The sequence below is a fragment of the Pagrus pagrus genome, assembly GCF_965226575.1.
Source record: "Pagrus pagrus genome assembly, chromosome: 18".
NCBI classification, from domain to species: domain Eukaryota; kingdom Metazoa; phylum Chordata; class Actinopteri; order Spariformes; family Sparidae; genus Pagrus; species Pagrus pagrus.
Window position 1 is genome coordinate 21111557 of NC_140202.1, and position 16274 is coordinate 21127830.

Below are 16274 nucleotides of genomic sequence, written 5' to 3' on the forward strand. Positions count from 1 at the left end.
AGACTCATATGTCTTCCTAAAAGCACAGATAAAAAGCTACAACTTTGACACATTTCCCCACGACTTGTCCTTCCCCTCTTACCTCCTGCAGAAGCTCCTCCACAGAGTGTGCAAAGCGATCCGTCATCTCGTCGATGAGCTGTGAGCGGGCGATGTCCACGCGGTTCATGATGGTGTACTCCTCAGAGCAGAGGATGCTGTAGGTCTTGCTGCAGGCCTCGAGCACGTCCATCTCGATGTGCTTCTCCACCACCAGCCGGATCTGCTTCAGCAAGGCGTCCAGGTGCTTCTCCATACGCCCGGCGCTGTACACGTCCAGGTCAAAGAACTGAGGGATCTGCAGCAGGTTGGCCACCTTCTCTGAGTCTGCCTGGTACTGTGGAGGGCGGAGACGGAGAGGCAGGAATTAGATGAAGATGCAGAAAATAGAAAGAGGCATCAATCAACAGCTAATACTTGTTACTGTATCCCTGTTTGATTACATTTTAAGTCAGCCAACATACTTGTCTAGAGTGGCGTCCATTCAATAACACTCCTCATGACTATATAAGTAACACTTTGATCAATTATATCGACAAACAGATCAGTCGCTCCAGCCGAGTCATTACTCAGTGTCACTGGCCTGTCTGGTGATGGATCTGTTTGGGTTGGATTTCAGAACGTCTTACCTTGGACAAAAGCATGGGCAGAGCCATGATGAAGTGCTCTGTCAGTTTGTTCTTGTCGTCTATCTGGGTCTTCCTCTCCTTCGCTGTCAGCACCTGGACACACAGACACAAAATTTAAAGTCAAATGTAGCCTCAGGTGTAAAAATAGGCAGGAAAGCGACGGTAAAGTGGTGATTTTGTGTTGGATGGAATATTCTGTCCTCTTAATATGACTGGCAAAATTAATCACTGGGAGAAAACTTCTTCTTTTGCTACTTCCGTCCAGAGCTGCCGTCTAATCACATCAGTCTCACCTTCAAAGTTTTCATATACTTGACCTACCCGTTTGCCTGTGCCTCTGCCGACAGGTGGGTGTGCCTCTGCTGCCTGTCGGATGGTGCACACCATCAGCTCTATCAGAGCACTCTCCTGTCTGTCTGACAGCACTGCAGGGACAGACAGACAGACAGACAGACAGAGTTAGAGCAAAGGAGAGAGAAAGAAACAGTCAGAATGTCAACGAAGGTCAGACACAGAGTTTCAATGAACAAGGTTTCATTGCATCACCTCTTGTAGCTGACAGGCTTACAGAACGTGTGTGTGTGTGTCTTACCTTCCTCTCCCTGCACAGGCTCTTCCAACAGCAGTTCAGCCATACACTCCCAGTCTTTCAGCAGCTCCTGAGAGCTTTCCCACAGCGAGTCCACCAGGTAAGCTGCGTGCTCATGGAGCTACACACACAGAAAGAAACTGTGAGCATGATCAAGTTTTACAAGCATTGTGTGAAAAGTTATAGCTGAAATCCCTGAAAAAGAGCAAAATCAAGTAACTCTTTATCTCACCTTTGTGCATACACAGTATATACAATTTGTCACAAGTACATCAGGGTAATAACAGTGACAGTGTGTGGGTGTCTAAGCATTACCTCGCTCTCCAGAAAGAAGAGCACCAGCATGCGGATGAGATTCCCATTGGGACTGCTCCTCCCCCTGCGCTTGGCCAGCGCTTCTTCTGCCTGCGGGTCATGACGACTGAACAACCTGACATACAAAGAGAGGGGAGAGAGAGAGAAGAAAAAGAGGATGAATCAGTAGGAAAGGATAAGGTAGGTGTTAAAAAACACTGTTAAATGACAAATAAGATCCAACTAAACAAAAAGATTGTCATTATTTCAAGTCAAAATGATCTTAAGATAAATCAAGATGGACTCACTTCCTGTGCAGAAACTCTCCAGCAGCAACTGCCACCGGTCGGTGAGCAGAGTAAACCAGGTGGTACACGTTCTCGCAGTCCTCATTGGACAAGGCGTCTTCACTGCCCCTGCAGCAGATAACCATAATGAGCCACACTCAGCACACAGTTTAAAACAGAATCCAACATAATAAAGTTTTTATTTACTTTAAGAGTTACACGAAACTAAATGTATTAAATATATAAAGTTACTCACTGCAGGATGAGTGTAACCAGTCTGATTGCCTCCACAGCCACATCGTACTCCTTATCCAGTGTCATTGACACGATGCGGTCCTGTCAAACAGAACAGGAAAAGAACTGGGATTAGTAAGCAGAAGTGCAACAGAAATCAGAAAAAAAAAAAAACTCAGTTAAAAGCAGTAAATGTTCTTGTTTGCATTCTTGCAGCTGTTACCTTGAAGCGGTTGGTGAAAAGCTCTAACTTTGGGAACAGTTCTCTGTTTGTGTACAGGTTCTGCAGAGCTTTCAGGCACTTTAGACGTACCTCTCCTTGCTGAAAGAGACAGAGTTAGTCAGTTAGTCCTGGTGGGCTCAGTCTTTGTGTCAGTATCAGAATATACTGAAATGTTTTTAAAAGAAATATCAACCAAGTCTTGAAGAAATGTGATAACAAATGTGATGTGTGCTCACCCTATCGTGTAGTGTCCAACCAACATATTTCAGGTAACTGTCATTAAGAAAAGCATCGCTGTACATCTTCATCCACACTCCGATCTCCTCGATGCAGATGGCTCGGATTTCAGCGATTGCATCCCTAGGAAAACAAAAAGAGACATTATTTTTGTCATGATGACAAACAAGGCTCTGAACCACTAGGACAGACAATATTTGACACAAAATGATCATGTCTGATAAGTGTTACCTGTAGCGATGCACAAAGATTCCCTTGAAGATGGAGTTCATCATGTTCTCTATTTCATCTTGGTTTTCCTGAAGCTGTAAAGTGAAGAATCGAGTTACAGGCAAGACAGTCTGTAGACGTTTTCTTAACATTTTAGATCTATAGCACAACAATTTTGATGTTTTGGAGTATAAAGCCTTCAATTTGGCACCACACTGTGAAGTATCAAATCTGACCGACCTCCTTCCTCTTCTGTAGCAGCAGCTCCAGCTTCTCGTTGGCTCGTTTGCCGGCTATCTTGTTCCTCTCAGCCTCGTACTGTCTCTGGGTGTTGTCCTGGTGGATGCTCAGGTTCAGCGCCACATTCACCAGCGCCGTCATCAGCTTCATCGCTATGCAGGAACACAAATGCACATGAATAGACTCGGTGATAAACACAGAAGCATGGAGTTAGCAGTCATTAATCTATTGCCATCTCCTGCCGCTTTAAGATTTAGCAGTGCAGTGGTCACGAAGCTGGTGTCATTACCTGCTAATGTGGACGTATGTCTGAAGGCTCGCACTTGGGAGTCGGACAGCCCGGTGAGGAGTGAGATCACCGTGTCCATCATGTACTCGTCGTAGATGATGCTGTACTGACACTGGCGGATCAAAACGCTGATGAACTCGCAGAAGTTGTAGCGAAACTTCTTCCACATGGGCCCTGGCATGGTGAGAGGATAATCCCCGCTGTCCTGTGGACGAAAAAACATAGAGAGGCTTAAATATCGTTCATTAAAATGGTCAAATCTGATTGGCTTTTGAAAATTGAAAAGAAAATTCCTGCAGGTACTGATGGAAATAAACCGTACCATCATTCACTTCAATGTCAGAGTACTCTTGTACTCTGACAGCAGGCGAACTCTATGAACTCTATGATCTTTTATTCATTCTGTTTTGACTTTCTTTCTCGTTACAGATGAAGGAGACCAGAACCACTTTTATCTGTTTCACCGCTGCTATTTGTTTGTTACTCTCAGTTCTGTCCAAAAATGTGTCATGTGGAGTGAAGTGGCTTGAAACAAATAAAAACTGAACTGATGTGAGATTCCAGAGTGACTTTCATCTTTTATTGTGCCATATAAATCATCCAGTATTTTCTGTTCAGAATTTAAAAATCTTATGAACTTAAATATAAAAAGAAACAGGTTTAATCTCTTGACAGACATGAAAGTGTCAAATTTGTTGGCACAGCCTTCGGGAGGATCTGAGAGGGGATGGAAATATTCATACCTTTAAAAGTAAACTTAAAATTTATCGATTCAGGCCGTCTTTTATGTCGCGTTTTATGATTTGATGGTTTTAGTGTTTAGACTTCTCATCTCATCTCATTGTCTTGTCGGCTTTTCCTGTTTGGGTCGCGGGGTGTTGCTGCTTTATCCTCCCCTCTCGGGGGGGTTGCGGGGCTACTGGGGCCTAATCCAGTACTCAAGGGGCGAAGGCCAGGGTACACCCCTGGATGAGTCGCCAGGTGCCAACTGCGCATCAGGAGCAATGTCGGGGTTCAGCATCTTGCTCAAGGATGCTGCGACATGTAGCTCGGTTCCGCCCAGGGGAGCCGGGGTTCGAACCAGCGACCTTCTGGTCTCTGGTCGCTGGTCACCTGCTCTACCCACTGAGCTACAGCCGTGTTTATACTTATTTTATTTTATTTAAGATGAGATAAGATGAGGTGATCCTTTATTAGTACCACAACTGTAAAATATGCATTCTTACAGCAGCAAAGGGGATAGCAAAATAGACATAAGTATCAATAAACGACCAAATAAATAATAAATTAGTACAAAAGCGAGATATGATCAAGAGGAACATGAAACAGTTAAAACAATATAAACACTATAAACAAGAAGCAAACTCAAGAGTTTAATTTTTACCATTGCACATTCATTTATTTTCATTCCCATTTATTCTATTATATTTCATCAAGACTTTTATTATTATCTTATATTTTATCTTTTTTTTAAGTATACATTTTTAGGTGTATTTAATAATTTTATCTTTATGTTTATACAGTACATCGCATACAGAATGGTCAGCCTGGCCCCGCAGAGGCGTAATATCCCATATTATATGTACCCTTCCTTCGAGGAACAGAAGTCATATTCGTAACATTTCATTACCTCATCAAACTCTTCAGTCATCTTGCGGATGATCTCTGCGTTCTGCATGTTCCTGAACATTTCAATCCTCACCGTGCCTGGTTACACAACAATAACAACACGATTTATTCCAGATGTTTGACTGAAGTTCACAGCAGAACTGATTTCATGAAGCTGCAGCAGTTAAATTTATGACTCTTACCTTTGCACCCTGAGCACTGGATGAAAAAATTGATGAGGTCCAGTAGCGCCAAGTCTCTGTCCTGTTTATACGACTCGATCCACTCGTCCACCACAGACTGCGCGCACACACCGAGAAAGTAAAATTAGATTTTTAAATGTCTCCTCCTCAGATAGAAAACATATTTTACAAGGTAGAATCTGAGTTCAAACTACAGGAGCACAGATGAAACATCTTGTGAGATATAAGCACAGACAATTAAATATATTCAATTTTAACTAAATAGAACAAGTTAATAGTTTGAGTATGGACACCTCTAAAAATGAAAAGCGTCATTCACCCACCTGCATGGCACTCTTGCCCAGTTTGACCACCTCAAACAGAGTGACGGGGTCTCCCCCGTCTCCATTATGTTGAGCCACACCGTTGGCTTTCCCTCGCCCTCTTGCTACGCCCACTGCCTTGTCCGTCGGTGACTTCCGAGGCTTCTTATTGGATGTCTGTGGGGACGGAGATGTCAATCAAACAGGAAGGAAACAAATCATCCAAACACTCATATTCACACAGACACAGATTTATGCACCCACTCAAACGATAGAAGGCAGAGACACAACGTCTGACACACATCTACAGATTAAGGCACATACCGGGGCTTGTTTTCCAGGCCTCCCTCTCTTCTTTTTGCCTTTCACCTCTGGATCTTCCATCTCACTCATGCTCATACTTAAGCCCACTGCATCTGTTGCCCCAGACTCATTGGATGAGTCCCTAAGAGAACAAAACACACATATAACTCACATGCATTTGAAAGCTTTAATTCATCCATAGAAGAGATGAAATGTTTAGCTCCAAAATGACAGATAACGCTATTTACAACAGTGAAACTACAGGGATGAATAGCAAATCAAATGACTTGTTTTAGTCAAGTATAAACACGTATTTCATAGAGTACTGTAAATGCATGCAATCTTCTTTTTATGTTAAGTGTGTGTTTCACTCACTGCAGGACAGGGAGCTCCGACGTGATCATTCTGGTTTATGGGGGTGGCGGTGGGGTGTGTAACTCTGTCTTATGTGCGTCTGCAAGACTGAGTGTGTTTGGAGGTGCTAGACAGTGGCTCAGTTGGGGGAAGGTTCAGGAGAGGGCAGGGAGGAGAGGCTCCAGGACGGACTGCACTCAACTTGGTGGCACTTAACTCTCTTCAGCTCCTGGAAATAGAAAAAAAAAAGGCAGAGAAAGAAGGAAATTATTATTAAAACATGCATTTCAAAGCACATCCAACAGTAATAACCATCCATGATGCAGGTGCTGTTGCAACAGTTAAGCATGAGCACAGACACAAACACCTGATTTAGACATGAAAGCGGTCAAGTTTTAAATGAGGTGATAAAGTGATGGCCTCAAATCGCTGATGATTTATTAGATACAGCTATGACAAGTGGCTGCTTTAACTTTTTTATAACTTACTTAACCCCTGACAGTTTATATGATGTGTAATGACCCAGTTTCCAAAGTGTCACAACAGTAAAAATGTCACTGAAAGCAGAGAGAGACAGTTCAATCCTTCACTCTGGTCAATCAGGCTGTGGAGGTGGAAACGGGGAGAGGAAGACACCAACTGGTCACTTTGAGAACTACAACATCAAAATATTGTGGGGTGTTTAGTGAGGATTTGTACACAGGAGTGTTTTTGGTATAAAACAATTTCAGAAACACCCTGTAAAGTGTTAAAAACTGACCACAGTACCTCAGTCGAGTAAGCTTCCTTTTTTAAAATGTATTAAATTAAGACTAAGATTATCTTAAAGTGTGACGTTACACAATTTTAAACTTCGTGAAAGTAGAATCAAAGCTTTGCCCTCTAGTTAAAAAGTGAAGTATAGTGTTACTTTAGACAAAATGTGGAGATTAAATATGATTTTCAGAAAAGATCTGAAAGAAGTTGTGAAATTTCCACGTGCCACAAATGATACAAACTCAATAAAACGATCCCAAAATGCCTTGCAGTCACAGCTAAATTGTGGCTAAATTCTCCCTCAGAGGACTGACAGCTAAATCAATTATCATATCAGTTATTAACCTGTTCATATGCTAATGAGGGCAAAGAGCAGAGGAGGAGCAATGCCGCTCTTCGCCACAAGAGGCAGTATGATCCACAAAGTCCTCTGCTCAAAGTCTATCTCCAAACTGCTTCATTGTGTTTTAACTGGGACGAGTGGACTCAGAAAAATCACCAAAACACTCATTTAACTCCCAGCTCAGCTCCAGTCCAGTTCTGTCCACCTACGGACTGTTTTAAGGGTGTATTTTCCCCAGAGTGTGTGTGAGTGTATACGTGTGTGTTTGAAAGTAGGTCTGGGCAACAGTAGGGGGCAGGCTAAGAGAGTATGTATTTAAATACAGTCTTCCACACAGTGTTTGTACTGAGGAATAGCATGGGCAGGAGAGCCCCCTGTTTCACCACACTGAACTGCACACACACACACACACTTAAACACACAGCTCTTACACAGTCATCTGAGCAAACAGCAATACTGTGAGAAAGGAGGTCAAGGTGAAGGCAGGATTTCAATCACTGCAACCTGAGTGTCTATTTTTAAAGATGTGTGGTGTCTAGCTGGTTGTAGTAATATTAAATGAAATCTGAAGTTTTTCAGACTTCCACAGGCAGAGGCCACAGGCTGGGACTTGACCTGCTTGCATGCACACAAGCTCCCCATCGATTCGGTGCTTGATATTCTCGCCGCATTTATTAAACCTACAAAAAAGGATAGAGAAGCCCCAATTCTGCTGACACGGCCGGTGAGGGAAAATAATTCCTGTCCGTCTGTTGCACGGCATGTCAAAACTCGAACGGACGAGGCAGAAATATTAACTCGCACAAATTGCCACAATAAAGATGACAAATCCAGCTGCGCTTTAAAATCTTTATACGATGCCTGAAGCTGCACACGCAAGCTTTTGTCAGTGTCAGCAGCATTAGAAGAATATTTCATGAAATGGGATAAAATGTGCAAAGGCTGACATCCAGGAAAACAAACTCTGGATACAAAGACAGCTCAAAAGTATGCTGCAAGTTGTGTCTAAATAAATGTCTTTAAATAAGATGCTGGCGTGTGATCTGGGGGAAAGGGCAAAGAAACAGACATAGAAAACTAGAATAAAAGAAATATCAATTCCTTACATTTTGTAGTGGGTGAAAATGAGGGTTACATGTGGTGCTGACATTTTTAGACTTGTGTGTCAATAAGAATGAAGAACAACAAAGCCCAAGATGACGTCCTTAAATACCAAAGATATACACAGTTGACTGTCACAGAAGAGGAAAAGAAACCAGAAAACATACATTTTAAGCAGCTGTAATTAAGGAATTTTGCCATTTCTTTCTTTCAAAAATTACTCAAATGGATAAATCAATTATCAGAATAGTTGGCATTAATTTAATTGTTTATAACTAATTAATACTTTGAGAAATTGTTGCAGCTCCAGGGCTGCAGAGTGTGACTGTTTTGGTTGCACGTGCTGAAAAAGCAACAAACAAAACAACAAAAAACTAACACTAAAGTAAATACTATAATCTTAACACTAAGTTTAAACTAAACAATTTTTTAATGAATTCATGTTTTTACAAAACATAAGAGTTTGTTAAACATTTTTAACATCAGCACTTTGTAAAGATTTCTTCTGTTATTTAAATTAAGAAAACATTGATCTGCACAATTAATCCTGTTCACAATCATTTACATAATATATTATATTCCCTCATCTAGGCTGTGATGTAATCTACAAAGCCTACCCACTACGGCAACGGGCCACTGATACAGAACGAACTGAAGAATTTGAATTGCAACACAGGAATATGATGTGAACGAGCAAACAAACAAAGAGATAGGAGCACCTACAAAACATAGAGGGTTTCTCTGTCAAATACAAACTAAAGTAAATATTAAACTCTAAATTATCCATATTGTGGATATTGTAGAAGTAGGAAAAGAATTAGTGAAGTAATTGACAAGACAACGACCGAAGATGCTTGTGTTAATGAATCATCACGTCATTTAACCTTGTCTAATCAGCTTGAGTGATTTTAATTTGCAGATGAATCCCACTTAAAGGCTTCACACATCATTTAGAGAGCCAGCTGTAACTGAAAACAGTCAGGATGTCGATACAAGACACTAAAACACACAGTGAAAATGATTTCTCCTCCAGTGACTGACTCCTGAGACTGGCTATTAGCTCTACTTTATAACTAATTAATAATTGATTAATGTCATCACAAAATGTAACTGGATTGAAGCCACAGTCGAGCGGCAGCGGAGCACCAAACAGCGGAGGCAGCGAGATCGCTCTTATTATGTAATTTCACCACTGTCCCACCTGCTAACTCCCCCCTCCACCTCCACCTCCACCCTCCTCCCTCTCCACTTCACAGACTGTTATATCTCAGCTGCCTGCTCTTATTTTGAACCCCAACATGCCTCTGAGTTGCTCTCATCATCCGATTATCTTTCTCCGAAGGGAAAGAGGAAGCCAACTTCCTTGTGTCATGTTTTCACTCGGTCCTGAGCTACACAGAATTCGAGGAACAGGAAAAGGGTGTGTGTGTGTGTGAGAGAGAGAAAACTATGAGTCCGTCTGACCCATTATCGACCAACAACTAAATAATCCTTGTTGCATGTTGGCTTTTCTCGTTTTCTCGACACACTGGCACTCTCCCTGGCTTCCTCACACAAACACACACACACTCACACACAGAGATTGTAGCAGCTTCAACAGGAGGCTATGAATAATTTGCAGAGAGTCTCCTGAACTGTTCCTCAATTTTAGACAGGATAGAAGCAGCCAATTGCATTTACTTTGCACCTCTCTCTCCCCCTTTTCTCAGCTCGATACCATTTACTCTAATGGCATGAATAGAAACAAACTCCCCCAATAAATAACAGCAATTACTGCCAAAGCAGAAAAATGAATTATGCATGTAAAGCCACTTTCCTGTTGACTCAGTTTAGTACATTTCTGGCTGCACTGTGATCGTCTCTGCCCTAAACTGAGCTGTGTTGTCCCTGTTAACTGATCGACATGTGTGATCATGGAAACTCGTAGAGAAAAATTACAGAAAACTGAGGGCCCTGAAACACCAGGCAGACAGTCACCAGCTAATGTCCAGCCGTTGGTGAGAGTCTGAAAGCCTAATTTTTGCGATATGCCAGGCATCATCGGCCCTTGTTGATGGCTTTTCAGCCGACTGAGCAAGCTGAATCAGTGGCAGAGCCCATCAGTGAGAAAAATCACTCTGATTGGCTGTCCAGTTAAGCCAGGGCTGCCCACAGTGGAGCACGTAGTTTGGCTCGCCAGATGTTTCTAGCAAAAAAAAGGGGAAAAAAAGGAAAGTATTCAGACTCTGAACAAGGCAGTCAGAGTGTCTGAGCAAGTCAGTCAATCAATGGAATTGATTTTGGCCTCCAATGAGTGTCCAATGAAAATCATCGGCAAACCCTGCTTTATGATAACAACAGTTTGTATGTACACAGTCCTGAGTCTTCCAGTTTCCCTTTTTGAATGACAAATACAGACCACCTCCACCTGGTAGTATAGAGAGTTTCACACAGTTGCAGAACGTACGAGCTGGTTGGCATAAAGACGTCAAAACATCACTAATGGGGACTTCATCAGGGTCATCCTGAAGGCCACAAGCGGAAATGTGTTGCTTTAACATTAAAGTTGTTGTAGATGCAAGTGTTGCTGGAGTTTCGACCTCTTTCGACTTTTTACCTTCTCCATGTGACTTGGAAGTGGGTGAAGTTGTACCAGAAACCCCTACTCTGCTTCTACAGTCTTTGCGGTGTGTTCAAGTGCAAGTTTTTGACACACGTCAGCCCCCCTGCTCCTGGTTTTGCCTTTGAAAGTGGAGAACTTATTGCAGCTCTGCATAGCTTTAATCTAAAGTAGTTACCTCTCATGTTTTCTTTGTTCACTGTTGATCCATTAGTTACAGAATACACATTTTCAGCACTTTTTTTTGCAAATGGGATAGTTTAAAATACTGAAAGGGAGAAAAGCTATAAAATTTTTTTTAAAAAGACAGTTGTTTAAATGGAAAGCTGCAGGTAAGAAGCGCAAACCACTAAATAGTCATTTGGAAAGCCCCATAATTCATCAAGGCGTCCTGTCATATTGAAACCATTCATGCTTCTCAATGTGGAGCACAGTATAGATATGAAAAATGCTCTAACTTTTTAACACTTATATAATTACAACTCTGCCAGTAGAGGAGTTTAATTCTGGCAATAGGAGGGCAGAAGGTCGGTAGCTGGGCAGCTTCATTTACCCTGAGATACCAGGTGGTGTGAAAGACTATGTTTCCGCCTGTATGGCTCGTCTCGAGGGAGCTGGATCTTTAATAGCACTGTACTGAAACTCACCTGGGCTGAATCAACTATAAATCCCTAAATAAATAAAAAGAAAAATGGCCCAGTTGGAATAATAAAACTTCATGTAGCCACTTCAAACGCACAGACTGAGCCAATAGAAATGTTGCCAGGTTTATAGGGAACATTAAGAGCTAATAGTGCAAAGAAAATGGAAAATGGACTTCTTTCTTCTTCTGAACAAATAATAATGTGTGCGGGTTTTGACACAGAGGTGTTGATGAGCATCTTAAAATCTCTAAAACCCAGTCCAAAAACTGAACAAACTTTGAACACAGACAGAAAAGAAGTATATTTTACTTGGATGTTAGAAGAACAGTAAAAACTTTTATACTGCTGTGAGAACTGGACGGACTAAACACGCACAGGCAGGTAAGCTTTAGTCTGATTTCATACTCAAAACTTTCTCTATTTTACAACTGGTACAAAATTCAGACGAAGTGGCAAGATGTTCAGCAGGTAACTGTAGACACTCATGTTTAAACAAACAGCGTGGGTCAGGTGGTGCGGTTACAAGTGCTGCTTCAGAGGAACTAGAAACAAACCCTCGTGTTAACTATCTCTGGTCTGCAGAGATTTGTGTGTGTGTGTGTGTGTGAGTGTGTGTGTGTCTACTTAAGAGAGAGCGTTAGACAGAGAGACAACGAGCGAGCATCTGAGAACCACTTAACATGCATGACATGTTCTCTAGGAGGCAGGCCGGCGTTGCTATAGCAACTGGTGTGGGTCATAAGCCCGGCGGTGACGGCATATTTGATTGGCTGAGTGGAGACAGGAGGGACCCACGGTATGAGAGGGGGGGGCAGAACAGAACGGGACCAGTTACAGATCCAATCAGTGAAACCTGACTTATAGACTCTTACAGGACTCCAACAGTGCTGAGGAAAGTTATTGTCAGATTAGTTCCTCTCTCTCAGACAATTATGTAGGTGTCCACACACATTTGTCACACAGCTTGTTTAAATAAGCCTGCTACTTCAGTTCTTTATAGTCACCATTCAATCCCATTCATGACATTGCTAAAACTTTGCAACAACTATGAGTAAAAGTTAAAAAATAAAAGCTAGAGCGCCACAAACAGCAGGCTCAAGTAAAAAAATGCAGACACATCGTGCAAAACCTGGCCCAACTTTTACTTGAACGCAACATGAACATTATCAAAAGGCGTGCAAGCACACATTTCTGGTAGCCTCTTCTTTAAACCGGGCTTCCTGGATTTCTGGACTTCATTGTCTCACCAGTACCTAAAACAACACACCGCTTACAGTGCAGCTCCTTGCATTGTTTAGACACAGGCCTGTTACGTAGCCACATTCGGACAGACAACACCACAGTGTAAAGAAAAAAAAGAAAGAAAAAGAAACTCAGCCGCTTCATTCATTTCATCAAGGCCAAAAAACAAAACAAACAAAAAACAGAGGGTTGCCAAGTTATGAAGTTTGAACCGAGCTTACCTTGCTGCAACACGATGTAGTCTATTTAAATCAGAGCCCAACTGTTATATCAGTCAGACGATATTATCTGCCCGTATTGGCCTATGACAGATATTGGTATCAGCATCTATGCTGTCGAATAACTGCTGATATGAAAACTTTTTTTTCCACATAGTGTGATGCAGAAAAGGATTCCTGGGGTAAATTATAATTATAAAATTTCCAGTGAGTTTTACAGTTTCAGGTCTGTAATGTCATTTAAGACAATAAAGTTTATTATTAAACTGTAAAATAGCCTGCCTCCATTACTTTCTTATCTTATACAAGTGTTTCAAAAACACATTTGAGGGATCAAGGCAAAATGTGTATTCATCCTCATATCACTATCGGCCCCTACAGTATGTGCTGGGCTCTCATTTCTTCTATCTACCTTGTGATTATTGTGACAAGGGAATAAGTTACAAGGTACACGGTAATGTATTCGTCATTACACAACACAGGGTTGCATAATGACATGAAAGTTTGTAACCTCATTTATGCTACAGAAATACACACTTTGATTATGTAAACATATTTACTTTTATTGATATAAAAATACACATAAACAGGGTGTATGTAAACAGCAGCAATAAGATAGTGATGATAATAGAATAAAGCAATAATACAACCTTTGTTTTGTCATCTGATGAGCATAAAACTACTAGATGCGTTACTCAGACAGACCTCACCAATACCTGACACAATCCCATTTTTGTTTTGAAATGTAGTACTGCAGACCAACTCAAGCTCCAGTGCATAGTTTCTCCTCACCACTAGTGCCACTATAATGAAGTGAAGTAAAGCAACAGGATTACTTTGGCTATAAAAGTTACAACATAGCAATAGACTCCTTTTGTAATAGCTCGACAAACTTCTGTTCTAGCAGGCGAAACAATTTGCAGAGACAAACGTTTTATTACTGAGCAAATGTTAGAGAGTCAACACAATGCATGCACGACACTACCTGATTATGTATGACGCATCCAGCTAGTGATGCAGTGGTGCTATGACAATGAATGGATGAAATCCTTTTCAAGGTAATAAATCAATTCTAGTGCCAGAGGCTTGTATGGGGAGACAGCCAACACACCTTGACAGAAAAGCATTAATCCAGTTTTGTAAAAATACCTCTCACTGTAGCTAAGTCTTTCATGGTCACTTCATGCCCTTCAACTGTGAAAACAGTGTTGAATAACTTGTCTTTCTCATTTCTTACATTTAAAATCTGCTCCCGTTTCAACAAAACAACTGCAATGGCATGAAAGAAACACACAGTATGTCCACCGATTAGCAAAATAACAAGTTCACAACACGTCTTAACAGCTCTGTACTGAAGCAACAGCTAAACCATTATGGCGACATGGGGAGAATATAGCCCACAGCTTATTATGAGGTGTTATTTCACCGATCCCTGAAGGAAACCTCTCTCCCTCCTGCTACAGGGAGATCAGAGAGTGCAGGGTCAATCACACTACAGTGCCACTGCAGCTCGTTATGATTGAGCACTTGTAATGGTGACACTTCAGCGAGGTGGATGCCAGTAGCCGAGGGGGGCTTAACATTTTCACTGCAGGTGGATAACTGATTGTAGCACTGTAAAATCATTCCCTTTTAATTCTCTTTACAATATTAAGATTTTAAAGCAGCACGAAGAGGATTTAACAGGTGATAACAATAAGGTGATGACTGCAGAATGAGCTCGTCTTGCAAATCTTTCTAAAAACTCAGCTAACACAAACACACACACACTCCTGCTGTCATGGTCCCTGTCGGCCGATTCTTTTGACAACTATAACCTGCACCGCGTCTGCTATAATTGGCCGTTATCTCTTGAGACAGACAGTAGTGAGCCCCTGTATCCAATACTGTGGGCTACGACTGTGCAGCGTTTTGAATAGAATAAAAAACTCGGAGAAGACCAAGATTCACCACTAATAACATCAGGAGGGAAACAGCACGAGACTTTAAAAACGGATGGTTGTCCAGATGCAGAACGTGTCCTTATGGATGTGTCGCCATCAATAAAGCCAATCGAGGCTCGCGCACTATTTCTGTCTCTACAGTCAATATTTCAGTATGTGAAATCCTGCATTGGTGAGTAAAGCTGGGTATTAACACTTCCCACTGGGGCCACCTATGCCCCATAATGTGTACATTTATAACAGGAAAGAACAAAGTCAATAAAACAGACACAAAAATCACAGAAAGAAAGACATTTTTTGGAGAATAATCCAGAAAACATGTCGGTCACTTTTATGAAAATTACATGAAAAAAAAAAAAAACTCAAGACACCCTGACAGAGAAAAATGTATTCTAATAAAGTGCACAAAGTAATATTAATTAGATTCATTGTGCTGGTGTATAAGCTGGATTCAGTGTGTTTTGTCAAACAGTTACCAGCTGTTTGCAAGTCAATGCCTTTATTGTCATGGTAATTAAGCTACAATGCATAATTAGCCCTTTTTTTACAGTGTCTGTGTGGCCTCAGGTAGGCAGCGGGCACAATGCAAAACATCAAAGTGTGCTGCCTGTGAAAGCACAAAGAGATTCAAGCTCCACAAGAGGACAGAGTGTCAACAGGACGCCCCACGAGTTCATTAAAAATGCATTAAACCGCACAAAACAAAAGACGTGCAGGACATTTCAGAAGAATGAACTAACACCCAAATTCTGGTAAGGGAAACCACAATTGTCATTTGTAAATCAGGATTATTCAAATTAGTTAAATTCAAATCATTATATTTGTCCCTGAGGGGCGGTAGCAAAGGCATATAGAGTAGTGTAGGAAGGGAAAAAATAAAAATAGAAAACACACATAACATACAGGAATAGAAAGGAAGTCATAATTGTGTTTTTTTCTATCCAGCTCACTTCTCAACTCAAACTGGTGTGAGATTTCTCCAGGAATGGCCTCAATAATACCTTCAAGAACCAACCAAGGTAGATAACGATAATACAAAAATGATCATCTGTAGTTCTTGTTTTAATAAATGACTGTAGAGAAGAACTACATTTCCTCAATCTGGGTTATTATACAAGGAACCTTAAAAAGAAGGAAGCCATTAAATCACTGAAACTCGCTTTGGTCACCGTTCCTTTTTTTTTAGGTTCCTTGTTCCCATACAAGAGGTGCTGACAATCGTAAACCCCACACATACTGTACTAATTTAAGAGTTTACCACTAAACATTTCCTTGCAGCTTTACAGCCTTTTCCCTACTACCACAATATCATGCATCATTACTTCCACTCCTCAACATATCTGCAAAATAATATGACTCCTCTAAGCCTCTTCAAGTAAAGGGTGCG

The 16274-nt window shown here is 41.3% G+C and overlaps 1 protein-coding gene across 1 annotated transcript in view; it reads right to left on the minus strand.

Annotated features, from left to right (window-relative positions):
* LOC311274121 (cohesin subunit SA-1-like) overlaps positions 1-16274 on the minus strand; it is a 43694-nt gene that overhangs the window by 6791 nt on the left and 20629 nt on the right. The window contains exons 2-18 of the mRNA XM_084381542.1: positions 6063-6270; positions 5709-5829; positions 5406-5561; positions 5083-5179; positions 4902-4978; positions 3272-3476; positions 2983-3134; positions 2764-2837; positions 2532-2655; positions 2296-2394; positions 2095-2174; positions 1860-1967; positions 1573-1687; positions 1261-1378; positions 990-1093; positions 669-761; positions 83-376 (exon numbers count right to left, since the gene is read on the minus strand). Coding sequence (XP_084237668.1) covers positions 83-376; positions 669-761; positions 990-1093; positions 1261-1378; positions 1573-1687; positions 1860-1967; positions 2095-2174; positions 2296-2394; positions 2532-2655; positions 2764-2837; positions 2983-3134; positions 3272-3476; positions 4902-4978; positions 5083-5179; positions 5406-5561; positions 5709-5829; positions 6063-6091 — 2046 coding nt within the window. The 5' untranslated portion in view covers positions 6092-6270. The remainder of the gene's footprint in view (positions 1-82; positions 377-668; positions 762-989; positions 1094-1260; positions 1379-1572; positions 1688-1859; positions 1968-2094; positions 2175-2295; positions 2395-2531; positions 2656-2763; positions 2838-2982; positions 3135-3271; positions 3477-4901; positions 4979-5082; positions 5180-5405; positions 5562-5708; positions 5830-6062; positions 6271-16274) is intronic.